General features: G+C 34.6%; 1 protein-coding gene across 3 annotated transcripts in view; it reads right to left on the bottom strand.

Annotated features, from left to right (window-relative positions):
- Positions 1 to 27548, bottom strand: part of GRID2 (glutamate ionotropic receptor delta type subunit 2) — a 1513083-nt gene that overhangs the window by 604326 nt on the left and 881209 nt on the right. For all 3 annotated transcript variants that reach the window (XM_012437707.2, XM_012437708.2, XM_064369254.1), the window contains exon 5: positions 4945 to 4998. In XM_012437707.2, the coding sequence (XP_012293130.1) occupies positions 4945 to 4998 (54 nt within the window). The remainder of the gene's footprint in view (positions 1 to 4944; positions 4999 to 27548) is intronic.

Raw genomic sequence — 27548 nt, 5'->3', positions numbered from 1 at the left:
CTTTGATTTATATTCCCTCCTTAAAAAACTATTGATGCAATAAGATTAAATCAATGTCTGCAACCCATTTTAAAATTAGCAACAAAAAATAGCTACACAAACAAAACTAGACAGATTCATGTTTGCCATGTTCAGCCAAAATGGGCTTTTGCATATTTTGAGGGATTTTTTATTATTACATTTAGAGTTTCTTAGCTTTCTAGCAATTTTGAAAAATCCATGTTTTTTTCTTTCATGGAAACTAGGGATAATTATAATTCACCCATTATAAATTTGTATAAACAAGCATGTAAATGAAAAGTGTACAAGAAAAGTGTAAAGGTCATTTTCTGAGGCGTATTTCAGAATAAGAGGATGAATGAGATAATAAGGTGAATGGAATAGTTTGAAAGTAAGAGTGTTGATTTTGGATATACTGGCCAATAATTTTTTTTGTAGGAGTGAAAATACAGAAACTATTTGCTCATTATCTGAGTTTTAACCTTGTTCAGACAAAAGTATTAACCAATGTAACATTAATGTTATGGGCTGTGAACATTGTATTTTTAAGAAGTTAGGCAATGTGACTTGCCAAAAAGAAATTATACCTCTGCTGGGAGATAAGAAAGTAGGGCTGCAGATAAGAAAGAGATAAAGGTTTCAGTGATGGTTATGGTGAAGTTTTATTAGAGAATTTACAGTAAAAAACCTGTTTGAAGGATGAGAAAAGAATTGAGGTCTTGGGCCGGGCGCAGTGGCTCACGCCTGTAATCCCAGCACTTTGGGAGGCCGAGGCGGGTGGATCACGAGGTCAAGAGATCGAGACCATCCTGGTCAACATGGTGAAACCCCGTCTCTACTAAAAATACAAAAAATTAGCTGGGCATGGTGGTGCGTGCCTGTAATCCCAGCTACTCAGGAGGCTGAGGCAGGAGAATTGCCTGAACCCGGGAGGCTGAGGTTGCGGTGAGCCAAGATCGTGCCATTGCACTCCAGTCTGGGTAACAAGAGCGAAACTCCGTCTCAGAAAAAAAAAAAAAAAAAAAAAAAAGAATTGAGGTCTCCTTAATCATCTTCTAGGCTTCCTTAATCATCTTCTAGGCTTCTAACATTTATTGAGTTATTTACGAGTTATTAAATTGCTTTGTTTATATGGATGTTTTATTTTGCAAAAATAGTGGCCCAAATTATGGGATATCCATTTAATGACAATATTTTCATTACCAATATTTTATGAAATAAAATATAATAAGTTTAACAACATGAATCATTATGCTTATGAAAAATACAATAAAATATAAATTTTTATTCTTCTTTCCATACTATTTATTACCAATGAAATACATGCTATTCAGGCTACACCTATATAATATGAAGAGGTCATTTCTTCCAAAGTACAAATTGAGCCTTAAACAGTGGGTAAGTGACCATGTTGTTCTTGGAAGCTCTACTTCAGTTCAAACTTTTAAGTTCAGGGTATGCTTGTAGACATTAAACTGGACATGAAAAAAATAATTAAGGAGTTTCTTTGGTAATCTTATCAACCAATAGAGGCTAATGGCCATTTGTAAGCATCAATTCCTCTAGCTTAATCATGTCTCTAAGGAGGTAAGAAGTCACTTTAAGTTTCTGGTCAGCTCGATTGACATGAATAGGTAAAATGACCCTAGCTGGTTTCTCATCAGGATATCTGTGCAGTCTATCCCATGTCTGACGTAGGATGTGAAATAAAAACAAAAGATTAGAAGGATCTTTTTTTAAAAAAGTCTAGAACGTAAAACAAAAAAAAAAAAAAAACAGTGAATAAATAGCTCCCATCAGATTATAACTAAGGTAGAGGAAATTTCCAAGATGTAAACCGTAAAAATAATTATCAAAAAACAAAATCCTAAGTGAGAAGAACAAAGCTGGAGACATTATGCTACCGACTTCAAACTATAATACAGGGATTACACTAACCAAAACAGCATGATAGTGGTAGAAGAACAGACACATAGAGGAATTCAGCAGAACAGATTGCCCAGATATAAGGCTGCATATCTATAACCATCTGATTTTTGACAAAGCTGAGAAAAAACAAATGGGGAAAGGATGCACTATTCAGTAAATGGTGCTGGGATAACTGGCTAGCCACATGCAGAAGATTGAAACTGGATCCCTTTCTTATACCACATATAAAAATTAACTCGATATGGATTAAAATCTTAAATGTCAAACCCATAACTTTAAAAACCCTGGACGACAACTTAGGCAATACATAGGAATGGGCAAAGATTTTATGACAAAGATAACAAAAGCAATTGCAACAAAAGCAAAAATTGACAAATGGAATCAAATTCAACTAAAGAGCTTATGCACAGCAAAAGAAACTATCATGAGAGTGTACAACCTATAGAATAGGAGAACATTTTTGCGAACTATGCATCTGACAAAGGTCTATTCCTTAAATTCTATAAGAAACTTAAGCAAAGTTAAAGCAAAACCAAACAACTCCATTTAAAAGTGGGCAAAGGACATGAACAGACACTTTTCAAAATAATACATACATGTAACCAATAATCATAAGAAAGAAAGCTCAACATCACTGATCATTAGAGAAATGCAAATCAAAACCGCTATGAGATATCACCTCACACCAGTCATAATGGCTATTATTAAAAAGTCAAAAAATAACAGATGCTGGCATGGTTGTGAAGAAAAAGGAATGCTTATACATTGCCAATGGGAGTGTAAACCATTGTGGAAAACAGTTTGGTGATTTCCTCAATGGCCTAAAAGCAGAACTACCATTTCACCCAACAATCCCATTATTAGGTATATGCCCAAATGAATATAAATGGTTCTATCATAAAGACATATATATGCCTATGGGTTCATTGCATCACAATTCACAATAGTAATGACATGGAATCAACATTAATACCAATCAATGGTAGACTGGATAAAGAAAATGTGGTATATATACATGATGGAATACCGTGCAATCACAAAAAAGAATAACATCGTGTTCTTTGCAGAAACATGAATGGAGCTGGAAGCCATCATCCCTAGCAAACTAATGAAGGAACAGGAACTATTTGGAACACCAAATACCCCATTTTTTCACTTACAAGTGGGAGCTAAATGATGAAAACACATGGACACAAAGAGGCGAACAACACACATGGGGGTCTACTGAAGGGCAGAGAGTAGGAAGATGGAAAGGATCAGGAAAACTGGGTACTAAGGCTTAATTCCTGGGTGAAAAAACAATCTGTACAATAAACCTCCATGACACGAGTTTACCTACATACAAACTTGCACATATACCCCTGAACTTAAAATAAAAGCCAAAAACAAAACAAACAAAACCAACCAAAGCTTCACACTGAAAACTTGTTTTAAATTCCATTATCATCACTAATAATTGTGGAATATTTGATAAATTGTTTAATTTCCTTGAAATTTAGTTTCCTTGAAGAAAAATTGAAATGAACATATTTAATTTGAAAAGTTATGGAGGTTTGTTAAATTCCCTTTGCTTTGTCTTTCCCTCTATCTCAATGTTTAGTAATTCTACATGAAAAATTAAGACATACTAGAAACTTAGAAGGTATCATAACTTTATTGAAAAGTAGATCTCCATATACGTATTGCCTGAGAAAATCTCAGAAAAAACTATCTTATTTTTACATGAGAAATACAGTTTAAATTCATAGAAAACTAACGTTTGTCAGATTTGTAAGATGTTTCCAGTGTTTTTATTCTGAAATAAAAAGGGTCATTCCATCAATGAAGTGTAGTGTAGGAGAAACAACTTGAAACCGGAAAGTATTTTTACTTTTCTGTGTAAACAAAGGAAAGTCATTTTTTTCTCTATGGACCTCATTCCCTCAGTACTTGATAGAATATGGTTTAGTATTCCATAAAATAACATATGAGAGAATGATCTCTGAACTTTAATGTGTTATGATCATTATTGCAGTTCCATTCTTGAGTGTGTCATTTTCCAGCACTGTGTTAAGAGCACCTGATAATACCTCATTTGACTTTTATTATAAACCTGCAAAATAACTGTTACTATACTTGTGCAAATGAATAAACTGAGGCACAGGAAGCTGATATCCATGGTATGACAGCTACCAAGTTTTATAGCCAGGATTGAACCTGTCTTGCTGACTATAAAACCAGGATTCCTATCCAAAAATACTATTTTATCCCTAAAACAAATCTTATTATTCTAGAATTTGCTATTTAGTATAATAAATAGTACATTATTTTTATTCATAAAAAATAGGTAAAACCAAGTACTAAGTCTTGTTGAGGAAAAATCTACATGATCACATTACTTGTCCATGACTGATCTGCTCATTGTTCCTTCCATTTCTGACTGGCAGGTGCTAATGGAACAATGTTATTTTACAGGGCTTTTAAGTTGTAATATATTTTTAATCCTATGTATTATCTTTTCAAAATCAAAAAACTTTCACAAGAATTTGACAAGTCTACAGATTTGAAAACAGTTGTACTTCCTTATGAAAAGGGAAAAATCTGTTCTCTGTTTATTCATATTCATATGCTGAACTTTTTAATACTCATGTAAGGAGGGTGGACATAACAGTTCTAGAAACAACATTAAAATATAAATGGAACACAAGCACTCCACTGGGAGGAGTTAACTTTGCTTACAAAGTAGAACTGTACTTTTTATAAAGATGATCTTCTTGAGCAGGCAGTATGAGCCAACAGAAAGAGCTAACAGATACTCGGTGAGAAAGATTTTTTTCCATTTATTTTATTGATATAAATGCCTTTATCATTTTTAAAAACTGTTCATTCTATTTTTGTTAAACAGCATTCACTCAATAAGTTCAATGTTTATTTTATGTTCTGTTTCCTCTTAAAAATTCAAGGCCATTGGAAATGCTGTAATTATATGTGTGAAAAGAGGACACAGAGTTAACAATAAAGTTTAGTCAGATTTACCTCATTTATAATGATCCAGTGACAGTCAAAAGCAACCAAATTAGTCTCCACAACCTAGAATAGAAAACAAACCAGCTATCAGTCAAAATTAATCAGGCAAAACAAACCAAACTAAATGAATATACTTTGCAAATGACAAAAAAATGAATTGTATATTAGAAAGGTCTTTGTTACTCAATTGAAGATGGAAAAATCATTAGCAAAAACACTTTAGAAGCATTTGTGTTTGACACATAGATGCATTGTAGACTTGCTAATTAAATTCAAAAATATAATTCACCAAGACCTAGAAAACCATGGGTTTCAGCAGAAAAAATATATAAATAAAATATTCTGTCTTGTGATTTAACTGAGAGTGGAGTTAAAATTTCAAATCACATTCCCTACTCAAAATAGCTCTGATAGCTTTTTATTATCTACCTAATAAATATCAAAGTACATAGCTCCTACAATCTGGCTCTAATTTAATATTCTTATCTTCTGCTACTTCTCTGTGTATATGCTTTCTACTGTTTTGACTCTGTAAACTGCTCTATATTCTCCTAAAAATCTTTGTCATGTGTATTCTAAAATGATCTAATTCTAAAATTATCTGAAAGTTAAATACCAAAAGTGATAGGCAACGTATTAGCATTAAAGCATGGGTAGGAAATTTTAGTAGCTTTTAGTTGGTAATAAGATGAAAAGAAATAAAATATATTTAAAAGAAAAAATAAAAATATACGGGCAGCCCTCTTGTTTGACTAACTTCAGAAACATTTATTCTAAATGATTCTTGGCTTAGGCCAAAAAAGGAAGCCTTAGATGTGTGTTTGTGTGTGTGTGTGTGTGTGTATGTGTGTGTGTGTGTAGTAGGGGCAGTTTCTGTATCGAGATTTCCACTCTACCAAATCTTATCATACATATTCTAAGACATGTTCTCATTTATGCATGGCATGGCATATAATAGGTGAGACTCTTTTATAAGAGGTCATTCTGCTATTTTTCGCAAGAATACGCAATGATTGGGTTTCAGATAAAGATGCTTTCCAATAGATATCAAGGAGTTGTTATAAAATGTGAATTGCATTTTGGTGGCTATTCTTTGTCCTACTGAGAAATACCTGCCAAGGGGTGCATTGTGTCACAAAAAATAAAATTGGAAATATATTTGGTATGTGATTCAGTGTTTTATCAAAGTATGTAATAGTTGCATAATCTTTGTTTTTTAATATTTGGTGCAAGTTTCATACTATTTTATATATTGTGGTGGTCTCAGACTTTACTGAGATGTACAGATTACACGCAACAGAGAATTGAGAATATATTTATCTACTTTTAAGCTTTATTATTATTATCATTTTTTAAATATATGCATAATCAACTTATAGGTGAAATTTTATATTTAAAATATAACCTATGGCAGTTTTCAGTTTTAGCTTAAAAAAAACCCACTTTATACAAGTTATGGTAATCCTTATTTCTAATTTCCTGATTTTTTAAAGTCATCTTAGAGACAAATGATGAATAATGTATTAACAATAAAAAGTAATAGAAAATACATGGGACTCCATTAGAATTAAAAGACTTCAAAGTAGAAACTCATATATAAGGAAAGTGGGTTTCTCAATAAAATAAAGAGAAATATGTTGTACAATGGAGGAAAACACCACTAAAACATGTAACTGGAAAGAATTCAGAGAAAAAGAAGTGAATACCAATATACAGGCAGTGTAGATTTAAAATACCTCTGAGGCAATAGTAGTAGAGTGATTCAATTTAGCTTAAATTATCCTTCTTTTAAGCTAAATAATAATCTACACCATATAATCAAATAAAGCAAAATTTAAGCTATGAGCACTCTGCATTACCTGTAGAAATTACTAAATGAGAAGTTGTTTTGTGCAAAAGCATTTATGGACTAAGTAGAAGGTAAGAGATATGACGATAACTTATCAGTAACTTATCTAGACCATGAAGTTTACCCATTGCTCTTCATCTAAAATATTCTAGGAAAAAGTATCAAATAATATTGAGGCACAAATCTTGTATTTCAGTGAAGAAGAAAGACAAATGTGTTGTCTAAGCCCATGATTCTACTAGTTGTACTATCTTTGGTTGCTTAGGGTCAGCAAAGAGATAATCTCTCCTTCTGGTCTTTGGTTTTATTCGTGAGTATTAACATATAAAATAATTTAGCAGTGTAAATTTATTACAAGCAAACAATTATTAGCACATTACTACAGATAACTAAATAAACCATCTATCTTCATGTTCTAAATTGATAGCGCTTCACCATACTTAGGTGGGCACTAAGTATCTGAGTACCTTCAGTATGAGTACTGTATGTCTTAATGTGCATTTTTGAGTAAGAGTCTATTATAATCTCTTTCGAGTTCTCAAGCTCTCAGGTCTCCTACCAGTTCTGTTGAACTAGCTATTCTAAAATCATTAGTCCTCAAGTTTAGTCTCCAATTAAGGTTAGTAAATGAATTTTTAAAATACCCTGCCCTACAAACAAGTGAGTGGATACGAAGCTTATCAGAAAAACTAGACTATATTAATAGCATAATCATTTAAAGTCACCTCAATTTTTAAGCAAAGTCAAGGATTCATGTAGTAGAAACTGCTAGATAATCATGAAAATCCATTCTCTCCTGCTACACTCAGCTAGGCTACATTTCCCATCCTCCATTGCAGGGTAGAATTACAAGCCCATGTGACTGAGTTCTAAGCCAACAGATTGCTATCAGAGTGATGTATGCCACTTTCAAACCTGACCCATAAAATCTCCCATGTGTTTGTGTCTGCTCTCTGTCTATTCCAGTTTACTAGGATTGTGATGTCATGCCCAGAGGACCTTGGAAGCCACAATAGCTCCAGTGCATGGAACAGTCTCCCGTTTCCTACTCTCTGTTGTGGTACTTGAGCTGACATGAAACAAATCTTTTGTAGTGGTACATTACATTTTGGGTCTACTTGTTTGAGTAATTTAGCCCATCTTATCTTTAATGCAAAGCATTTCTATTAACTTCAGTTATGCACATTTTTCTAATCTTAATAAATTTTAATAAAAATACTTACTAGAGTAACTTTTACTTCTGTGATTCTATAAGGGCATGATTTCAAAATTATGCAATACTTGTTGGCCTTTTCAAGAATATTGAATATCCAAACACCACATGTTCTCACTCATAAGCAGGTGTTGAACAATGAGAACACATGGACACAGGAAGGGACATCATATATTGGGGTCTGTCGGGGAGTGGGGGGCTGGTAGGGGAGGTATGGCAGGGGCCTGGGGGGCTAAAGGAGAGATAGCATTAGGAGAAACACCTAATGTAGACGATGGGGTGATGGACGCAGCAAACCACCATGGCACGTGTAACAAACCTGCACATTCTGCACATGTACCCCAGAACTTAAAGTATATCTAAAAAAAGAATGTTTAATATTTATAACTTTTTTTTACAAACACATTTTTATCTGGAGAAGAAAAACCAATTATACTAGAATGGTACTTAAGAATAAAAAGACATGTCTTGTCTTTTTAATTATATATCAACGTATATGCAATATACACAACTAAAATCTATGTATTATTATTGTGACACCATGCGTTACTTTTTTTTAATGTTCTACACAGGAAGCAAATTCTTCCATTTATTATCTGAGAAAATGTTCACTAAAAGAGGGACATAATTTCCCTAGGTGTAGGTTAACATCTTCATGCATAACCAGTGGGCTGACATGAGTTCTCTGATTTTTTGTAATCGAATGTTACCAAAAAAAAAAAAAAATTAAAAAGCTGCTGATGCTGGGTGCAGTGGCCCATGCCTATAATCCCAGCACTTTGGGAGGCCACAGCAGGTGGATCACAAGATCAGGAGTTCAAGACCAGCCTGGCCAACATGGCGCAACCCCATCTCTACTAAACATACAAAAATTAGCTGGGCATGGTGGCACACGCCTGTAATCCCAGCTACTCAGGAAGCTGAGGCAGGAGAATCATTTGAACCCAGGAGGTGGGGGTTGCAGTGAGCCAAGATCACGCCACTGCACTCCAGCCTGGACAACAAGAGTGAAAATTCATCTCAGAAAAAAAAAAAAAAAAAAGCCACTGAACGAAAAGGTAACTGGTAGCAGTAATGGAAGGAGCATTTAGTAAGGAGATTAAAAAGATCACATGGAGGTCAATGGCCTAGACCTTGGAAATCCAGTAAGCTTTGAGTTCTCTCACTTAAATGAGTAGGATATTATATATACACACACACTCATACACACACACACACATATGTATATAAAAGTATGTATAGTAGTATGATATATATATTCAGTGAAACATAATATATGTACATATATGCATATCACTTCAAAGAGGTTAAAACTCACAGTAGAAGTAGAATTAAAGGAAAAAAGGAGAAAAAGGAGCAATAATGTTGTTTATGCTTCTCACATATCATCAAATTGAGCTAATATAGAGTGAGCACTCTTACAAAAAAATTTACAAAAAAAATTTCTAAGCTCTTTGTGTAGATAACAGAAGACAACTATTGTAAATCCCAAATCAATTCACCTGATTGTTTTCATATTTTTAAATAATGTTGATCATTCCACTTGGTAACACTTGCCGCTATATAATGCTGTATCACACCAGTGGCATTACTTGCTGGAGGACTAAACTACTTTTGGAATTTAGAAGTTATTTAAATACAAGCTGGAATTTTTAAATCCTTTCTATTTACTTCCACAGGAAAATTGCTTTCTTTTCCCACTTTCCTTATCTAAATAGCCTATCTTCTAATCTCCTATTTCAGCAGTGAACATATTTGAAATCATTGAAAGGAATTAAGAAATTTGATTGCAATTTTCCTTTTTTCCTTTGGAACCTATTTAATATCTAAGCACATCATTGTTGTTTGGGATCATTGTGTAAATTCTTAGAAATATTTTACAAGCTCATAAACACTAGTGCTTTTTAAACAAAAGTTTCAAAAAGTTTTCAGTTATAAAATATTGACGGTATTAAAATAATATTTATTATCATAATAAGAAACACTGTCTAAAAGGTCATATTATGTTTGGTCTATCAAAAAAAAAGTAGCAACTCTTAAAAAAAAAAAAACACTATCCAATGGGGATTCTATTTAATAATATGCTTGGTTATCAAAATAACAGGAAAAATTGAGGTATGGATTTCCTTTGGTAATGCGTTTCCTCTCTTCCTGTTATCCCATAATTCTCTTTTATCATTATACATGTGCACATTAATAATGTAAAAAGAGCATGACATGTTCATATAGAGTTGATTCCGCTTCGATATATAATAATATAATTATAACAAATGAAACTATCCCATCTCCCAAGAAGCTGAGCTTACTATAAGAGAATTGAGCAAAAAAGAAAAAAAAAAAAATCAAGTCCTGTCAGGAAGACAAGCAATGAGTAAGGACAGACCATCTGTCACTGGCAGGAACTTTAGAACTTCTGAATCTTTAGAAAAGCTTGACAATTTATCACAGTGTCGTCCATCATTCATTCTCAAATCTTTAGATGTGCTAAATATAACACAACCCAACGCAGGGAAATCAACAACACTGCCTGAGCTTGTTTCTCACTGGTAATAAATGTGGAACAGTTCCTTCAAGTGCAGGGGACAATTTAATTGACTAAACAATAACAGCAACATGCTGTTTTTCACTCAACCTTGTGGCTTAACTAAATTAAGCTTGTTCCCTTTGCAGGATGTACTAAATATTACACATTTATGCAGAGAGTCCCAGTGTTCTGTGCACCTGCAGCAGCAAAGATATCAGGTGTTTGCTTCCCTATTTCTACTCCTTTTAAATCATCAGGTGGAGACCAGCAAGTGGCATGCATAGGCAGAGGACATCAGCAGATGTGCTGGAACAAGGGGCCAGAGAAACACTAAACAGCTACTCCCTTCCTGACTTCTCATCTATAGCAATGCCATAGCTTACTTATAGCAGCATTTCTGGAACTATATTCTGAAGGACACTAGGTTCACTAACATTAGTGAGTTTTCCATAGCTAAGATTTAGAAATGTTGGGTTAAGCGAAGTTCTAAGTTCAACAGATGCTAGTACAACATTATCCCTCAAAGCTTTAAACAGGTTAACATGAATATAGAAATATAATTAACATAAAAATCATATAAATATATATTATTTTGAAGATTAATATTATAGAACAAATAGCTTTGAACTTGTGACTGTAAGCTCTAAAGTTAGATTCAGTGCCTTCATTTTCTTAGGGTGACTTTGAGCAAATTATGAACCCTATAAACCTGTTTTCTTTTTTGTCAGTAAGAACGATGATAGTGCCCACATAATGGAATCAGAATAAACATTAAATGAGACAATGGTATATGGTAAACTGTCAGTAAATATCAACTCCTTACATTTTAGTTCATGTGCCTTATGGATCTTTAGAAGATATTTGGATTATAGAATATTCCAAATGGATTTGATCACAGAAACCATTTTTTTTTTCCACTGCAAGTGTCATGGGATTAATACAGTTTGGAAAATGTAGACTAGAATCAATGTTAATTTAGTCACACAGTTCTAAAAGTTCTAAAATTTTATTAAAATGCCAGAAGGAATTTTGTAATTTTTAAGTTGCAATCCCAAAATAATCCTACAGAGACCATCATAGAGGAAAACATTTCCACAAAACAAAAACAAAAGATGACTTACTATATTTTATTTAAGACACAAATGTATATGTAATGTTTTTGACCAAATGGCATTACTTGCTTTTCTTTTCTTTCATTTCTTAAATCCCAATTTAAAAACAAAATAAGACAAAATAAAACCACAATGTTCTCTCCAACAAAAGAGAGTATGTAATATATAAAGTTTATAGCGTATGATATATTTTTAGCAAGGGCTTTGTGGATTTACAGTACAAACTATATCCAATTGCCTGAGTGTTGCATACAGCCAAACTGCACTACTATAGAGTTCTGCTAAAACTAAACAAACAAACACCAACTGAAAAAAAAAAAAAATACAACTGCTACAAATACTATGTGTGAAATATAGTGACACTACAAAGCTTCAACCTTCTCAAGGTACAGTAAACATGTACACAACCTGAGTTTTGTTTTCATCGCTTGTTTTCTTTAGCTTGTTGCTGTTGTTTTTCTCAGGAGAAGAACTGAAGCCACAATACAGGGAGACTGGAGCATTATTTGTTTAGATTCCATTTTTAAATCCCAAGAATATCCAGCAGATGGCATTAGTAATCCCTCACGCCAACATTGGACAGCATGGGGACATTCTGAAAGGAATATCTTGTTTGCATTTCCCCTTGAGCTCAGCATGGATCCTCAACTGTCTTCTGTTCTTATCCAAGCAGCCACTATCTGCCATTTCACTCTGTGCTTTTTTTGCTTTAGAATCTCTGCTCTGATCTTCCAGCTGGAAGACAAATACACTTTCATCCAAATCCTCTTGCCATTACTGCCAAAGTTATTTCATAAACTGATATGCTAGATTTATTGTTACTGCTGTGCAGTGGGCCTTCCCACACCCCGCGGGAGATGAAAATACGCCACCACTGAGACTTAGCCAACACCATGCTACCTGCTCTGTTTCTTGATGTGTAAAGATGGGCACTAATGCAAGAAATAGACTGCATTCATCATGTGGCATAGACCAATCTTCCTGTGTTCTCTATTATTGAACAAAGATTGAACAGTGATTAAAAGTAAATTCATGATTTCAGTACTTTACCTGATGAGTATAAATATTTGACAATTATGGCCAGTGTCAGAGACCACTATGTTACTGTCTTTAATTCTTTGTGAGTTTCTGCTGGCATTGGGTTTTTTTGGATGTTTGTTGTAGTGATTTAAGGTGCATTATGCCAAAACATTAGAAAAAGCAGTATTTGTTGAAGGGCCCCTCATCCCTTGCCTATTTTACCATATGCTAATATGTTAACTTTTGGCACCATCAGAAAATTACACTAAAACATTTATTTTCTTGTAGCTATTATTTTTTAATAGCTAAATGACCCTGGGCAGAGTAAATTAATTCTTAAGTATGACAGGCAAACAAATGAATATGAGTTCTTAGTTGGATTGTGATCAATGCTTAAAATGGCGATTTGGAGGCAAATTGGCACTTAATTGCTAGGATTTATGAACTAAGGCTTTCTTGCTATCTTGAAGCCAATACAGAACAAATAAAGTTCTTAAAGTCTATTGATCATGTCTAAATGCAATATATGAGCTCTTCACAGCTGTGGACTTTCATGCTTTGCTTTGTTCCTTTTGATCTCTTCTTAGTTTCTCTTTGACAAGGTGTTTTTCATAACTCATATCATCAACAAAATGTCAAACCCTTCCCACCCCTACCTCCCTAACCCCAAGGAGTATTATCCCCACCCTTGGCTTGCCTAACACTCCGAGCCAACCTCTATCCCGGCCTTAATGAAACTGTAGTTAGCTATGTAAGTGGCTGTGAGGGTCATGTTGTATATATTTTATATATTCCCTTAGTCCCTCAGGTTCAGCTATAATAGCTTTCCTGCTTGTCCTCTAGTATAGTTCAGCATTTGTCTTTATGTTGCCTCCTGGATTGCTCTTCCATTAGAGACAAACACATAGCCCCCTCCTTCATTTCATTAAGGTCTCTGCATGTCACTTCATCAGGCATGACTTCTATGATCACCCATTCTTGTTCCCCCATGCATCTCTGTTACTTACTTTTATCCTATTCTTTAGAGCATTTATCCCACCTGAGACAAATGAACACACACACATACACACAGTCACTTATTTACTCTCTCTTTCTGTGCCATAGAATAAGCTTCATGGAAGTAAGGACTTCATTTTGATCACTGGTCTATCTCTTTACAGTAAATGACACATAGTAGGGTTTCAATAAAATGGATTGCCAGAAACAGGTCAAATTTTTTTTTTCTAAATGTTGCTTGTGTAAAGAAGAGAACCAAATAGCCCTAACTCGTGCTTATACATCTGTGGATAGCCCTACCTCACATAGGACTAAACTGTTTGATAAGCTGATATAGAAAAGCAGTCATCAGAAAAAGATTTAATTAAAACAATTAAATCAGAAAATGAATAAATTTACATTTTCCAAAGTGAGAAGATCTTAATATTTTACATAGTAATTCATTATAGAAATATTAAATTCGAAATATACAAAGCCAAATACCTCAGGATTTGGAGACTATCTGGTACTAGAAAAAGAAAATAAAATTTGAATAAATGGGCTTGAGTTCAAATGTTAGGCCTCCTTAATTGTAATCTGGTATGTATGTTACATACACTGAGTCTCAGGTTCCTGATGAGCTGAATGACACTTTCTTCATGGATGCATAGTGAGGACTAAATGGCTAAATTTAAGTCTATATTATTTCATTAATAAACAAAGCCAATGTTCCAGATCTAAAGCATCTGGAACATTACATGTGTTCAAAAATAATTTAAGCCACTGTAGTACTTTTGACAGTACTCATAACTGGTCATGCTTCACAGCATTCATTCTAGCCAGTAAATGCTTATTGAATGCTATTTACAGTATGTCAATAATAATGTAAGCTAATATTTGTTGAGTGCTTACTATGTATGACACTGTGTTTATATACATGCACACACACACATACATAAATGTATAGATCATAATTCATTTAATTCTGACAGCATCCTTATCATGCAAGCACTAAAACTATGTTCATTTTAAATATGAAAAACTGAGGGATAAAAAGTTAAAGTAACTCACCCCAATCATAGAGTTAAACAGGAGTAGATGCCAGAGCCAATAATTAGTAAATAAATGTTCTATAAAATTTTCTCATAGCCCTCTGTTTCTAAGTTGCAGAACATGTTATGCAATTTTCAATATTAGAATAACAGTTAAACTAAATGTTGCAGATCATTTTGTGGGATACACTGGACTTTTGTTTATTTAAACTCCACTATGTTAACTTATGTGCAACCACTCTATAACTGATAGAGAAAGAGACTAAACCATAGAAGACTTTGAAAAGTAAAGGTGATTCCATGACTATTTGCTTTAAAGTGGTATAAGAAAATATGCTTTTCCTTTAGTAAGACTTGGTTTTCATATTCTTTTCAGAATGTGGGCAATTTGCTACGTTGGTTAACTGATCAAACATTACATATACGCACATGCATGCACATACATATAAATGTATATTCCTGATGCTTAACCAGAGAAATGTTTGCACCTGACTCTTAACTAAAGAAACAGTTATCTGTTCTGGTTCTTTCATCACAACAAAACTTCCCATTGTCACCAGAGGAGGAAAACCAAAAAGCTTTTAGAGGAGACATTGGACAATGATTCTTAGATACTGTACCAATAAAGCAATATGACAATTAAGCATCTAGTTTCTAAAGTTACACAGTTAGTTTACTACTGTTCTCACACTAATGAAAGTCCTTGTATAGCTTGGTAGTATCCTGTTATAAGTAGCTCATCATTGGTGAAGCTACATGGAAGCTAATTGTTACTCATTATAAAACATTCCTAGCTCAATATTTCTGTTATCCTTGTGCTTTTTCAATATTACATGGGGATTTTGCTTTCTAGAGTTTTAAGAGTGGCATAAAATGTGGATGATTCTACTAAAATTAAAAGACTTCACAGGAAAAAATTTCAAAAGGTCTTATTGCTTTTGCTACACGAAGTATCCAAAAGAAAAAGTAGAGAAATGCAAAATGTGAATTTCCATGTCCATATTCCTAAGCTACTTGTGTTTGTCATTTTCAATGTAAGCTCAGGAGGTATAGTCTTTGAAATTTTTCCTGAATCAGAACAGGACCTTCAAGCTTTCTGGGGTTTCTAAATTTCTTTCATAGTTTGTTCTATATAAATCAGCTTTGTGGCCTACTGTAAAAAATGTTTTCAAATGGTATTGGACTCAACAGCATGGACACTTTCCAAAACTCTAAGCAACTGACTCCCCTGCCTGTGTTATTTCACTAGGGTGAAGTATAAACTACCTTTTCTTACCATTGAAAAATTACCTTATGGTGTTTTAACTGTGTTTAGTAACAAAATGTCAGTTGAAACCAAGGCACCAACTGCCAGCTACTGAAACAAAAAGTCACTTGCAGAGCAGAATTATAGAATTTAACAAAGGAACCCATGGTATGTTCACATAAAGCAAGAACTCTTTCAAAGTCATCTTTCAATGTTCTTGCTTTATGTGATCATACCATGGGTTCCTTTGTCAGATTTTAGTGATCATAACCTTTTTTAAAAATTTTACATGTATGTTTATCCGTTAGTGTTTATGATTGTACACTTCCTATAAAACAATTAGAATTACTCTGAATGCCATTTATATTTCTTAGAATTCATTGTCCTACCTTTCCTAGAAATGGAACACACAAATGTGTGCTTTGGTGTTATTGCAAATTCATAGCTTCTAACCCCTAGTTAATGCTGATCCTCATTCTTTTTTTAATATATAGTCAGTTCTGTTCTTCTATTCTAAAGGCAGTGACAATTTAACCTTTCAGTGTATTGACATGTCCCACTTCAAGGGCTCTGTCTCATCTTCTCTGCCTGACAACTTTGTCCAGCTTGTTTGGCCATACACAAATGTAACCTGGAATCTTGTGTGTGTTAGAATCACTGGAAATCAACTCTCAACCAGTGGGGCTGGAAGTAAATACATAAATACTTGAGTCTCTCCACTCCATTCTGAGATTTATTCCACACACACTCTTTCAGTGGTTCTCCACAGGACTGAGACCCATTTGCCCACAATCATAACCCCTTCTTGCTAACACATTCTTGACTGGCTTTTCTCCTTACCCTCTCTCGTGTTCACTACTTCCTCACTTGTGCTTCCTGGGAATACCTCCTTAATAAGCCATCTGCATTCAAGTCCTTGTCTCAGGATTTGTACCACTAACTCAAACTGAGTCAGCCTTCCTACACAAATTACACAATTTGCTATGTGAGGGGAATAGTCTTTTAGTTAAAATGAAGAAAAAAACTCTTAAGAAGTAGAACATATGTTCCAACTGTCCTATACATTAAAAAATTAGAACAAAATTCTTGAGAAATTAAAATTATTCACAATCTGTCCATAGGAATTGTCTTCTTTTAATATACTCTTAAGCCACACTCATAATTCTAAAAAGCAGTGCTCAATGTATTTGAGGATTGTTTACATCAATGGTGCTCAATTTTAGCATACATTATAATCATCTGGAAGGCTTTTTAAACACAGATTGCTAGGCCTACCCCAATAGCGCTTCTGATTTAGAAGGTCTGTCAGGGGGTCTGAATATTTTTATTTCTAATGAGTTCTCAGTTGATGCAATATTATAGGTTCAGTGAATGACGTTGAGATCCACTGATTTATAAAGAGTCCTGATCAGGGATTGAATGAATGTGATTACTTGGATTTGAGTCTATATTATTTAAATAATAAACAAAGTCATTCAACCTTTTTGACCACCTGAAATGTACCAGACATATTGCTAGGTACTGGAGTCATTTCAATGAGCAAGACAGAGTTTGTCCCTGTTCTAAATGAGCTTTCAGACTGTCTCTACCGGATATTTACTTAGATTATGAAAAGTATACCAATACCTGCCAGTCTATACATAATAGTCCAGTAGAAATAACTAAAGACATCCACCTTTCCATAGAAAGACACAAACCTGTTTTAGAAAAAATACTATCTTTTCAAGCCTATTGTAAAAAAAAAAAAAAAAAGCTCATCTGAAATAAACTGTTGAAACACACTAAAGTGTTGTATTTATACTTCAATCATTGCTACACAAATCATAGCTTCGCACAAATTAGTTTGATCATACATATTTTCTATTTGGGATGATGTTATTTACAAAAATTAAGTTTTCATGGTTTGTAAACAAACGTTTTTTTCCCCATTATGATGTTTTGTGTTTCTTTTTGTTTTTCTTTTTTCATCTCAAGTAATAAGATCGGCTTTGAGTATAAACAACCAATTATATCCTGAAATACATCATTGGATTTCACTGTTTTTTATTTCTTATATTCCATTCCAGGTTCAACAGTAGGAATGAGTTCTGCTAAACTGTTAAATAAATGACGTATCAAAGCTTGCTTCAACTAACTCCAGGCAGATAAAGAGAAAAAAACCTTGAAGGTTACATTATATATTGCTGCATTTTAGTCAGATTTTACTTTGAGAATCAATCTTTATTAGGAACTTTAGAATGGGACTAAGATGTGTTTCTGTTACTAGAGTTGAGGCCATAAATGCTGTGAGGTACAACTGTGGCCCATAATTCAGGGGGTATCCTGGAGATGTATTGCCAAGACTTTCTTCATCTACTTTAAAGAGGCATATACCCACTTTGAATCTCCTATATGGTTTGTAGATTACTGAAATAATTATTACTGTTTCACAGTTAGCATGCATTCCAATTTGGCACAATTTCACAGTTTACTCATGTCAGAATACAAAAGCAAGAGAGCAAAGGATATATTATTCTGTACTCGCACTGCTATACGGACATGCCTGAAACTGGGTAATTTATAAAGGAAAGAGGTTTAATTGAATCACAGTTCAGCATGGCTGAGGAGGCCTCAGGAAACTTATAATCATGGCAGAAGGGGAAGCAAACACATCCGTCTTCACATGGTGGCAGGAAGGAGAAGTACAGAGCAAAAGGGGAGAAAGCCTCTATAAAACCATCAGATCTCATGAGAACTCACTATCATGAGAACAGCAGCATGGGGGTAATTGACCCCATGATTCAATTACCTCCACCTGGGTCTCTCCCAGGACACATGGGATTTGGTAACTACAATTCAAGATGAGATCTGGGTGGGGACACAGTCAAACCATATCAAAGTATCTATTTGATAATGATCCCTTGGTCTCTCTCAGACCCAAGGAGATGTGCCAACAGTTGTAATTCTGAGAGCCACTTGTTTTCCTCTACAGAAAAATTTGAAAACAGTCATAAAGCAGGTTGGCTTTAAAAGCCTTCCTTCCAAGATGGACTTGATGATAGAATTATTAGAAGACAGTCTTTAGGAGTATTCTGGTAGTACTTATTCTTGAGGTAATCAAGGACGAGGACTTACTTGAAGTAAATATTCTGTGGTTTTGAACACCACAACTGTCGAAATAAGTGATCTGTTTTTGTTTGTTTTGCTTCTTTTTATTTGTTTCTTTTGTAGACCCATTGGCATAACACACTTAAAAAATATATGCTACAGAACAAATCATTATTCCCTCATGAACTAAGGCATGTTCTTATGGACACATTTTACCCTGATTTACAGTATGACTTACAGTGTGGTTAGCTCAGGATAGTTTTAAAATCAACAGAAATCTCTTTTGCTCTTGTTGCCCAGGCTGGAGTGCAAGGGTGTGATCTCAGCTCACTGCAACCTCCACCTCCTGGGTTCAAGCAATTCTCCTGTCTCAGCCTTCCAGAATGCCTCCCATGGCTGGCTGAGGCAGGCAATTCTCCTGTGAACTGTGATTCAATTACCCACCACCATGCCTGGCTAATTTTTGTATTGTTACTAATGATGGGGTTTTGCCATGTTGGTCAGGCTGGTCTCGACCTCCTGACCTCAGGTGATCCACCCACCTCAGCCTTCCAAAGTGCTGGGATTACAGGCATGAGCCACAGTGCTCAGACTGAAATTTCCATTCTAAGACCTACTCATCCCTTGCTTTTAGGAATAAAATCTTTTATCTTAAACTATAAGTTGTAAACTATTCACTGAAGTGTTTATCATTCAAGTTTCTAATGTAAGAATTTAAGAGATAATGTACTTGTTAGAGAAGGCCACCTATTTTCCCAAAAACAGAATGTTGGCCTACAGTAAGGCTTCATTTTTCAGGTTCTTTAGGTAAGGTGTGAAATTATTTTAAATGGAACGATTTCTGTTGCTGGTTGTCTCATTTGTTATTGTTGTTGTTGTTAAAAAAGCACAGTGTTAGTAAGGTTATGGATTCAGTTTCTCTCTAGGTAAATTTTGGTTCCTGTCTTCTATAATCATGGTTCTGTCTATCAGGAGACTATAAGACATTAGTCCCAATGAAAATAAAATGGAACATATCTAGTCACCATCAAGTCTTCAAAGATAGAATATAAAGGACAGAATATTGTTGTGGTAAGAGGGTATGAAAAAAGTGTAAAAAGAACAGTGAATGGTCATATAGAAATGAATAGAAGACACTATGGGTATAATGAGCAAGCAATTTACGGTGGGCATTTTCCAGAACTAGTGCAGAGATAAGCTTTTCTTGAAATGTTTTTGATAAGTAAAATATGCTTAAAATGAATTTCGAGTACATGAAAAGCAGAGATTGATACTGTTATGCAAATCCTTACATATTACTTGACAAAAAGAATTGATATGGCAGGGCAGATTGGGCTTGGATAAAAGCAGTTTGGGAGACATGTGAGAGAATTAGACAAATCTGTATGCAATAAAAAGAAAAATAAGTAATATGTTTATTGCTATTTTTGGTATTATTCCAAAAGTAAGATTTTAAAAAAATAACATTTAGTGATAAAGAATTGAAGATATGTCCTAACAGCTCTGTGTGCAATTCATAATTTACATAAAATATATTTAGAGTAAATTTGTTAAAATTATATTTGTGTTAAAAATTAAGAATTACATATAATTTAAAAATCATTTCGTAGTTTCAATTATGTTCAAAAAATTAACGTTTCTATATGTAAGGGTCATAGTTAAAGAATCTCTCTCAACATTTATAAGTTAGTTATGTGAGCTAAGAGGAAGACAGCTTGCTGTGGCAGTTAAGATTCTGAAATACAGAGTAGGAAGAAGCAAGCAAGCAGCATTTCTTACCAACTGATCCTTTAGCATGGCTACATTCTCTCCAGGTATGGCTTTTCGTCATATGGACTACCAGTAAATTATTGCAAAGACTCTCTAGAGTTTTGCTATTTTTCTTCTAAAAATGAATAAATATCTCCATTAAAAAATAAAATGTGTGCTTCTTTATCCTAATTTTATTCTATTTTATTTTGTATGTATATTATTAAAAATTCATAATCAACTTTGTATGAAATTTTTGCTATTTGTAATTATGCCAGATCATTCTCAGAGCTAAAAAAAATTCTGAGGTAAATTAATTTCCAAATATTCTTCAAATTATTTTGTAGATTATCTACTTCAAGCCATAAAAATCATAAATCATTTTCAAAAATTTCTAAATCATATTTATATTATACCTTAACTTTCTTTTGAAAATTATATCTTAACTTTCTTTTACTTAACCTTACTTTATAAAGTTCTCTGCAAATCTAATAAAAAAAAATTATGTCAAAGACCCAAAATATCCAATGAGAATTATGATTAAAACAGTAACATGAAAAATAATTAGTGAAAGGATGATCTAGGTCTAAAGCTAGGAAATTGGGTCATATTGCTAAATTGTGTATTGTCTCTCTGTCCTAATAAAAGTTTACACTATTCAAAAATCCTTATCTTTAGCTTTGAATGTGACTTTAAGAAAGTTAAAAACATTTCAAATGGAAAAAATGTTACTGAGAGCAAAGAAAAGGACATTTTTAGGTTTGAGAGTTGAATGTGATTTGGAATCTGAAACACCTCAAATATTTGCTGTTTGAAATTCGAATTATGATTGAAATTGTCAGGTGGTTCACCAAAATGTCAAGGGTTATCCAGTCTACCAAATTTCTGAATGAAGTTGAAGAGATATTCCTTCAGAGCTGAATTAAGTCCTCTTTATTAAGTCAATGGCTAGGTCAATTTATAGAAATCAATAGTGGCTTTTGAGATGTAGTTTAATAAAATATAGAAATCTATATTAAATTCCAGAAATATCAAGGTTATAAACAAGAAGTCTATATAAAGACAATACAGTTTTTTGTTATATTTTTACTTTGATAAAAACAAAAGTATTAGATAGTTCCCTATGTTGAAACATTTTATTTTAATTTAGGAAACAAATTATGACATAAATATACAGACTGAAACCATTGGGCATTCTAAACTCTGCCAATTTAAAATATAATATAAAAAATAGACACAAAGTCAATGTGACAAGTTTGAACTTTAGTAGTTGTAAATCTGCTCATCCAAAGAGGGCAACAAATTAAAACCACCAAAACTGGTGTCATTCTCAGAGTTCAAAGGGAAAAAGTTATCACTACATGAGGAAGTAAGAACTTTGATCGATTGTAGGCTTCTTATACACACGTTTGGAGCAGAAACAAACAAAAATCTTACTCTGAAGTTTTTTAAAAACAAGATTGTGTGTGTGTGTGTTGTTGTTGTTGTTGTTGTTGAGTATGAAACAAAACTATGCATACATTCCTTAGTTCCATATTCCCTCTGCAAGGTACAGGTGGTAAAGCAATTTGCAATCAATGATATGTGGATACTTAAGTATGGTGCTGAGCAAGAAATTAATGTGATTGAGTGAAAGTATACATATTGAATTATCAGTCAGATCCTCCCTGGAATTAGAAAAAAATGTTTAGATGGCTATTGCTATAATCCGAATGTTTATATACCTCCAAAATTCCTGTGTTGAAACCTAGTCATCAAGGTGCTGGCATTAGAAGATGAGCCCTTTGGAAAGTGATTAGGTCATGTGAGCAGAACCCTCATGATGAATAGGATTAGTCCACTTATAAACAAGATGTGAGGGATCTGGTTATCAACTTTTGCCCTTCTACAATGTGAGGATGCAGCAAGAAGGCACCAATTTGATATAGAAAGGGAGTCCTCAGCAGATACGGAATCTGTTGGCATCTTGATCTTGAACTTCTCGTCTCCATAACTGTGAGCAATCAATTTACATTGTTTAGAAATTACCCATTCTAAAGTATCTTGTTATAGCAGCCCAAACTGACTAAGACAGAAATTGATAGCCAAAACTGGGGTGCTGCTATAACAAATAACTTAAAATACGGGAACAGATTTGGGCAGAAACTGAGAAAATCTGAATGTACATGCTAGAAAAAGCTATGAATTTACCATAAAAGAGGATTCTGTTGAGGGCTCTGAAGAAGAGAACTGTAGAGAAGGCCTCAATCTTTTTAGAGATTACCTAAATAGTTGTGATCAGAATATTGATAGAAATATATATGATAAAGGTCATTCTGATGAGGTCTCGGATAGAAATGAGAAACATGTCATTGGAAACTTGAGGAAAGGTGACTCTTGTAATTAAGTGTGACAAGTAACTTGACTGAATTGTGTCCCAGGGTTTCGTGGAAGGTGAAACTAACAAGTATTGAAATAGAATATTTGGTGGAAGTATTGAGCCTGAAGCATGGCTTCTCTTAATAGCTTACAGTAAAACGCAAGAAGAGAAAAATAAAGAAAAAATTATAATCAAAATGGAAGCAGAAAAAGATTTGGAAAATTCTCAGCATGGCAATGTTATAAATGAAACACAGAGAACACCAAGGATGTGGCCAAGTCACTGTTTGTATTTGTTAAGATTAATATGGATTGGTGGAAGCCAGGGGCTCTTATTCATCAAGCCAATGGACAGATGAATTCTACAAATGCATTTCAGAGATCATTGGGGCTGCCACTCCCATCACAAGCTTAGAATTCCAGTACCTTGGGAACAGAAAAATTTTAAGTCTCTGCTCTCCCCATTCTGGAACAACACTCCTTACCCTCTCTTGTTGTGGCTCATGTGGGCCCAAGTACAGCTTGATGTGCTCCTCTGCAAAGTACAGGTAGTAAACCGTGATGGGATCTGCACAATGCCATCTCCACAGGTACAGATGTACAGAATTTATGTGCTATGGGGGCATGGCTGACTCTATCTAGGTTTCAAAGGAAGCTCCAGAGAGGCTGAGGGACCAGGCACTGAACTGCCACAGGAGTGGGGCCACCACAGAGAGATCCCACTAGGGCAATGTCTGGTGAGGAGGTGAGGTCACTCCTGAGATTCCAGAATAGTAGAGCCTCCAGCGTGCAACTCTAGCCTGTGAGAGCTGCAATACTGGTTGCATTCCGCAAACCCATGCGGGCAGAGCTACCTGGAATCTTGGGGGCCGATCCTTGACCCAGTGTGCTTGAAAGGTAGGATATGTAGTCAAGAATTATTCTCCAGCCTTGAGATTTAATGTTGTTTGCCCTGTTGAATTTTGGACTTGGGACAAGTTACTTCTTTTTTTTTTTTCCTTCCTATTTCTCCCTTTTGGAATGGAAATGTATATTCTATTTCTGTCCAGTCATTGTATTTTGGAAGCACATAAGTTGTTTCATTTCACAGGCTCACAGCTACAGGCAAATTTGCCTGAGGATAATTCCCATCTTAAGTCACACCCACATCTGATTTAGATGAGATTCCGCACTTCAGACTTTAGAGTTAATGCTGAAACAACTTAAGACTTTGAGGGCTAGGTGCAGTGGCTCATGCCTATAATCCAAGCACTTTGGGAGGCTAAGGTGGGCAAATCACTTGACAAGTTCAGGAGTTCAAGACCAGCCTGGCCAACATGGTAAAACCTCATCTCTACTAAAAATACAAAATTAGCTGGGTGTGGTGGCACACACCTGTAATCCCAGCTACTTAGGAAGCTCAGGGAGGAGAGTGCTTGAATCATGGAGGCAGAGGTTGCTGTGAGCCAAGATCACACCACTGCACTCCAGCCTGGGCAAAAGAGTGAGACTCCATCTCAAAAAAAGATTAAGAAAGACTTTTGGAGCTATTGGTGTGAAATAAATATATCTTACATGCGAGAAGGACATACATTCTGGAGGGCCAGGAGTAGAATACTATGGCTTGAATGTGTTCCCCCAAAATTCTTACATGGAAACCTCCTCGCCAAAGTGACCATCTGAGAAAGTGGGCCTTCAGGGAGGTGATTAGGGCATGAGAGCAGAGCCCTTGTGAAAGGGATTAGTGCCCTTATAAAAGAGGTGTGAAGAAGTTGATTATCACCTTTTGTCCTTGCACCATGTGAAGACACAGTCAGAAGGTGCTGTCTTTGCAGTAGATGGGGAGCCCTCACCAGACACCAAATCTGTTGGTGCCTTTATCTTGGACTTCTCAGCCTCCATAACTGTGAGCAATAAACTTACAGTGTTTATAAATTACCCAGTCTATGGTATTTTTGTTATAGCCACCCAAACACAGACAGTCATATAAATGATAATAATAAATATGAATTTAGTTATAAATGTGTTAAAACTATATTAGAAGTAGGGGGGTCAGGTTCAGTGGCTCATGCCTGTAATCCAGCACTTTGGGAGGCCAAGGCAGGTGAATCACAAAGTCAGGAGATTGAGACCATCCTGGCCAATTTGGTGAAACTGCATCTCTGAAAAAATACAAAAATTAGTCGTGTGTAGTGGTACGCACCTGTAGTCCCAGCTACTCGGGAGGCTGAGGCAGGAGAATTGGCTTAAATCCAGGAGGCAGAGTTTGCAGTGAGCCGAGATCACGGTACTGCACTCCAGCCTGGCGACAGAGTGAGACTCTGCCCCTCCCCGCAAAAAAAGAAGTAGGGGAAAGGTAACTTCATGTGAAAGATGACATATGTAACCTAAATTCTCATCTTGCACCTTAGTCCATCAATAGATATCAATATCTAGGAAATCAAGAACAAACAGTGTGAAAATTTTATTTAAAATATTTGAAAAATACCAGAAGTAGCTAAAACAAAACAAAAATTGAAGGTTGCTTTCATAGAGTGGGAAGGGCATGTAGGGAGATGTGGAGAAACAATTCCCATTTTATATTATTAGTTTTATATGTATGGTACTTCTTTTTTTGAGTACATGGGAAATTTGGATAAAAATAAATTTTATTTTTAAAAAATGGTGTGTATTCTGTAATCACATTATCAAATCAACTATTTTTAAAAGAACCTGTAAGAAAACTAAGCAATATTTTCTAAGTAATTTTTGCTAAAATTTGTTTAAAAATTACGCTGAAGTGTCATTAATATGTATAGTTTTAAATCCCATTCTTTAAGAGATAAAGAGATATACAAAGTATCATACTTCATGTTTATTTTTCAAACATTAAATATTTCTATTATGAAAGGAAAACAACATCAGCTTCCTGTGTTGCTGACCTTGTCGTGTGTTTAGATTAAAAAATTGAGTGTCTGCAGTCAAATAAACCTGTGATGTCCTATAGAGAATGTTTATTATTTTCTTGCTGATTTTATTATCTTCTTTGGAGCAGTGACATTCCCCAGGGTAAATAAAAGATCTTTGAGGAACCACTGTTTTATCATAGGAGATCACTTTGAAATTCACAGAAACCAAATGACCACATTTCTTACCACGTAGAGGACTGTAACAAGAGAGCAAAACAGGGGCACTACTGAAATTTCTTCTTAAATTCTCCTACCTCTGCCTGGGTACTTTGATTCAAAATAAACATAGAAATATAAAAATTCACTGAAGTTAAAGGATAAGTCAATCAAATACATCTTTTCTTCAGACATACTTTACTTACCATAACTGTCTGCAAATATTTCCTTAACATTAATAATCCTAACCATTTTCAAAATGACTGTTCTAACCCTGTAGTTATTCAAGTTGAATGAATACTGAATTACTCATGGTAGAACTGTGTCTTTCAGGCACATTACAGTAACTACAAGTAAGTATCTGGAAGACTTGATATTCTTAAGAACTTGTTCAGCTCTAGGGACTTGAGAAATATATGAAAGAGAACCTGTGAGGATTTCGTTGAGGAATAATGTGACTAAAGTGAACTAATCCTGTTGATTGCAGAGGAGAGGAGCAGAATGATCACTTACATGAAGAAAGATAACGCATATACAGAATTAGAGCCAAAAGAAGCAGACATTCAAAACCTTGGCTGAATGTACATGGACACAGGCAGTAAATATACCACTTAAGTAAAGCTAAGTGGCACTGCTCACCACTCTCCTTTAATTGTTAAAATGTGTGCCTTCATGCATAGCCAGAGCCAAGCAAAGCCATTCTACATCATTTATTTGGCAACTAAATGTGCTGGGCTGATTTCACCACTCTACCGGAACCTGCCTTTCTTGTTCCCAACTAGACATTTCTGTTTAACAGCTTTTCCCATCTAGAATACATTTACTTCTTTCCTTTATCCAAGCCACAAAACTTCTTCTTTCAGTGAAGATCTGTGTTGAACTTTTACTGGGAAGGCTTCACTTCCTTGTCCACAGTTACTGCTCCTTTTCCAATCACCTCACAGCAAATAATAGACATCATTCATTTAGGGACTTATTGTATGCCTCTAAGACTTGCTGCTTATTTTATATATAATAATTGGTACAATGGAAGGTACATGGACTTAAATCAGTTTTGATTTTAAATTTTACCTCCCTTGTTTCTCACCTGATGAATTTGGACAAATTCTCAGCATGTCTCAGACTATTGTGTCCTTATTTGTAATCTGGGAATCAAGCCAACTTCCTTGAGTGGTTGGTTACATGGATTCACTGATATAGTTTATGTCTCCTGCTCTATTCAGTGCCTGGCACATGATAGTATGAGAAAAATGTGTGGTCCTTTTCCTTTTCTTTAGTTTTAATTCTAAGCCACATTATAAAATCCTGGAAAACAGAATTGCCTTACATTGCGTTGTATCCTGTT

The sequence above is a fragment of the Aotus nancymaae genome, unplaced genomic scaffold (genome assembly GCF_030222135.1).
Source record: "Aotus nancymaae isolate 86718 unplaced genomic scaffold, 86718_ANA_hifiasm-v0.15.2.pri h1tg000006l, whole genome shotgun sequence".
In the NCBI taxonomy this organism is placed as follows: domain Eukaryota; kingdom Metazoa; phylum Chordata; class Mammalia; order Primates; family Aotidae; genus Aotus; species Aotus nancymaae.
The sequence above is the reverse complement of the archived record's forward strand: the minus strand, read 5'-3'. Positions and strand labels throughout refer to the sequence as shown.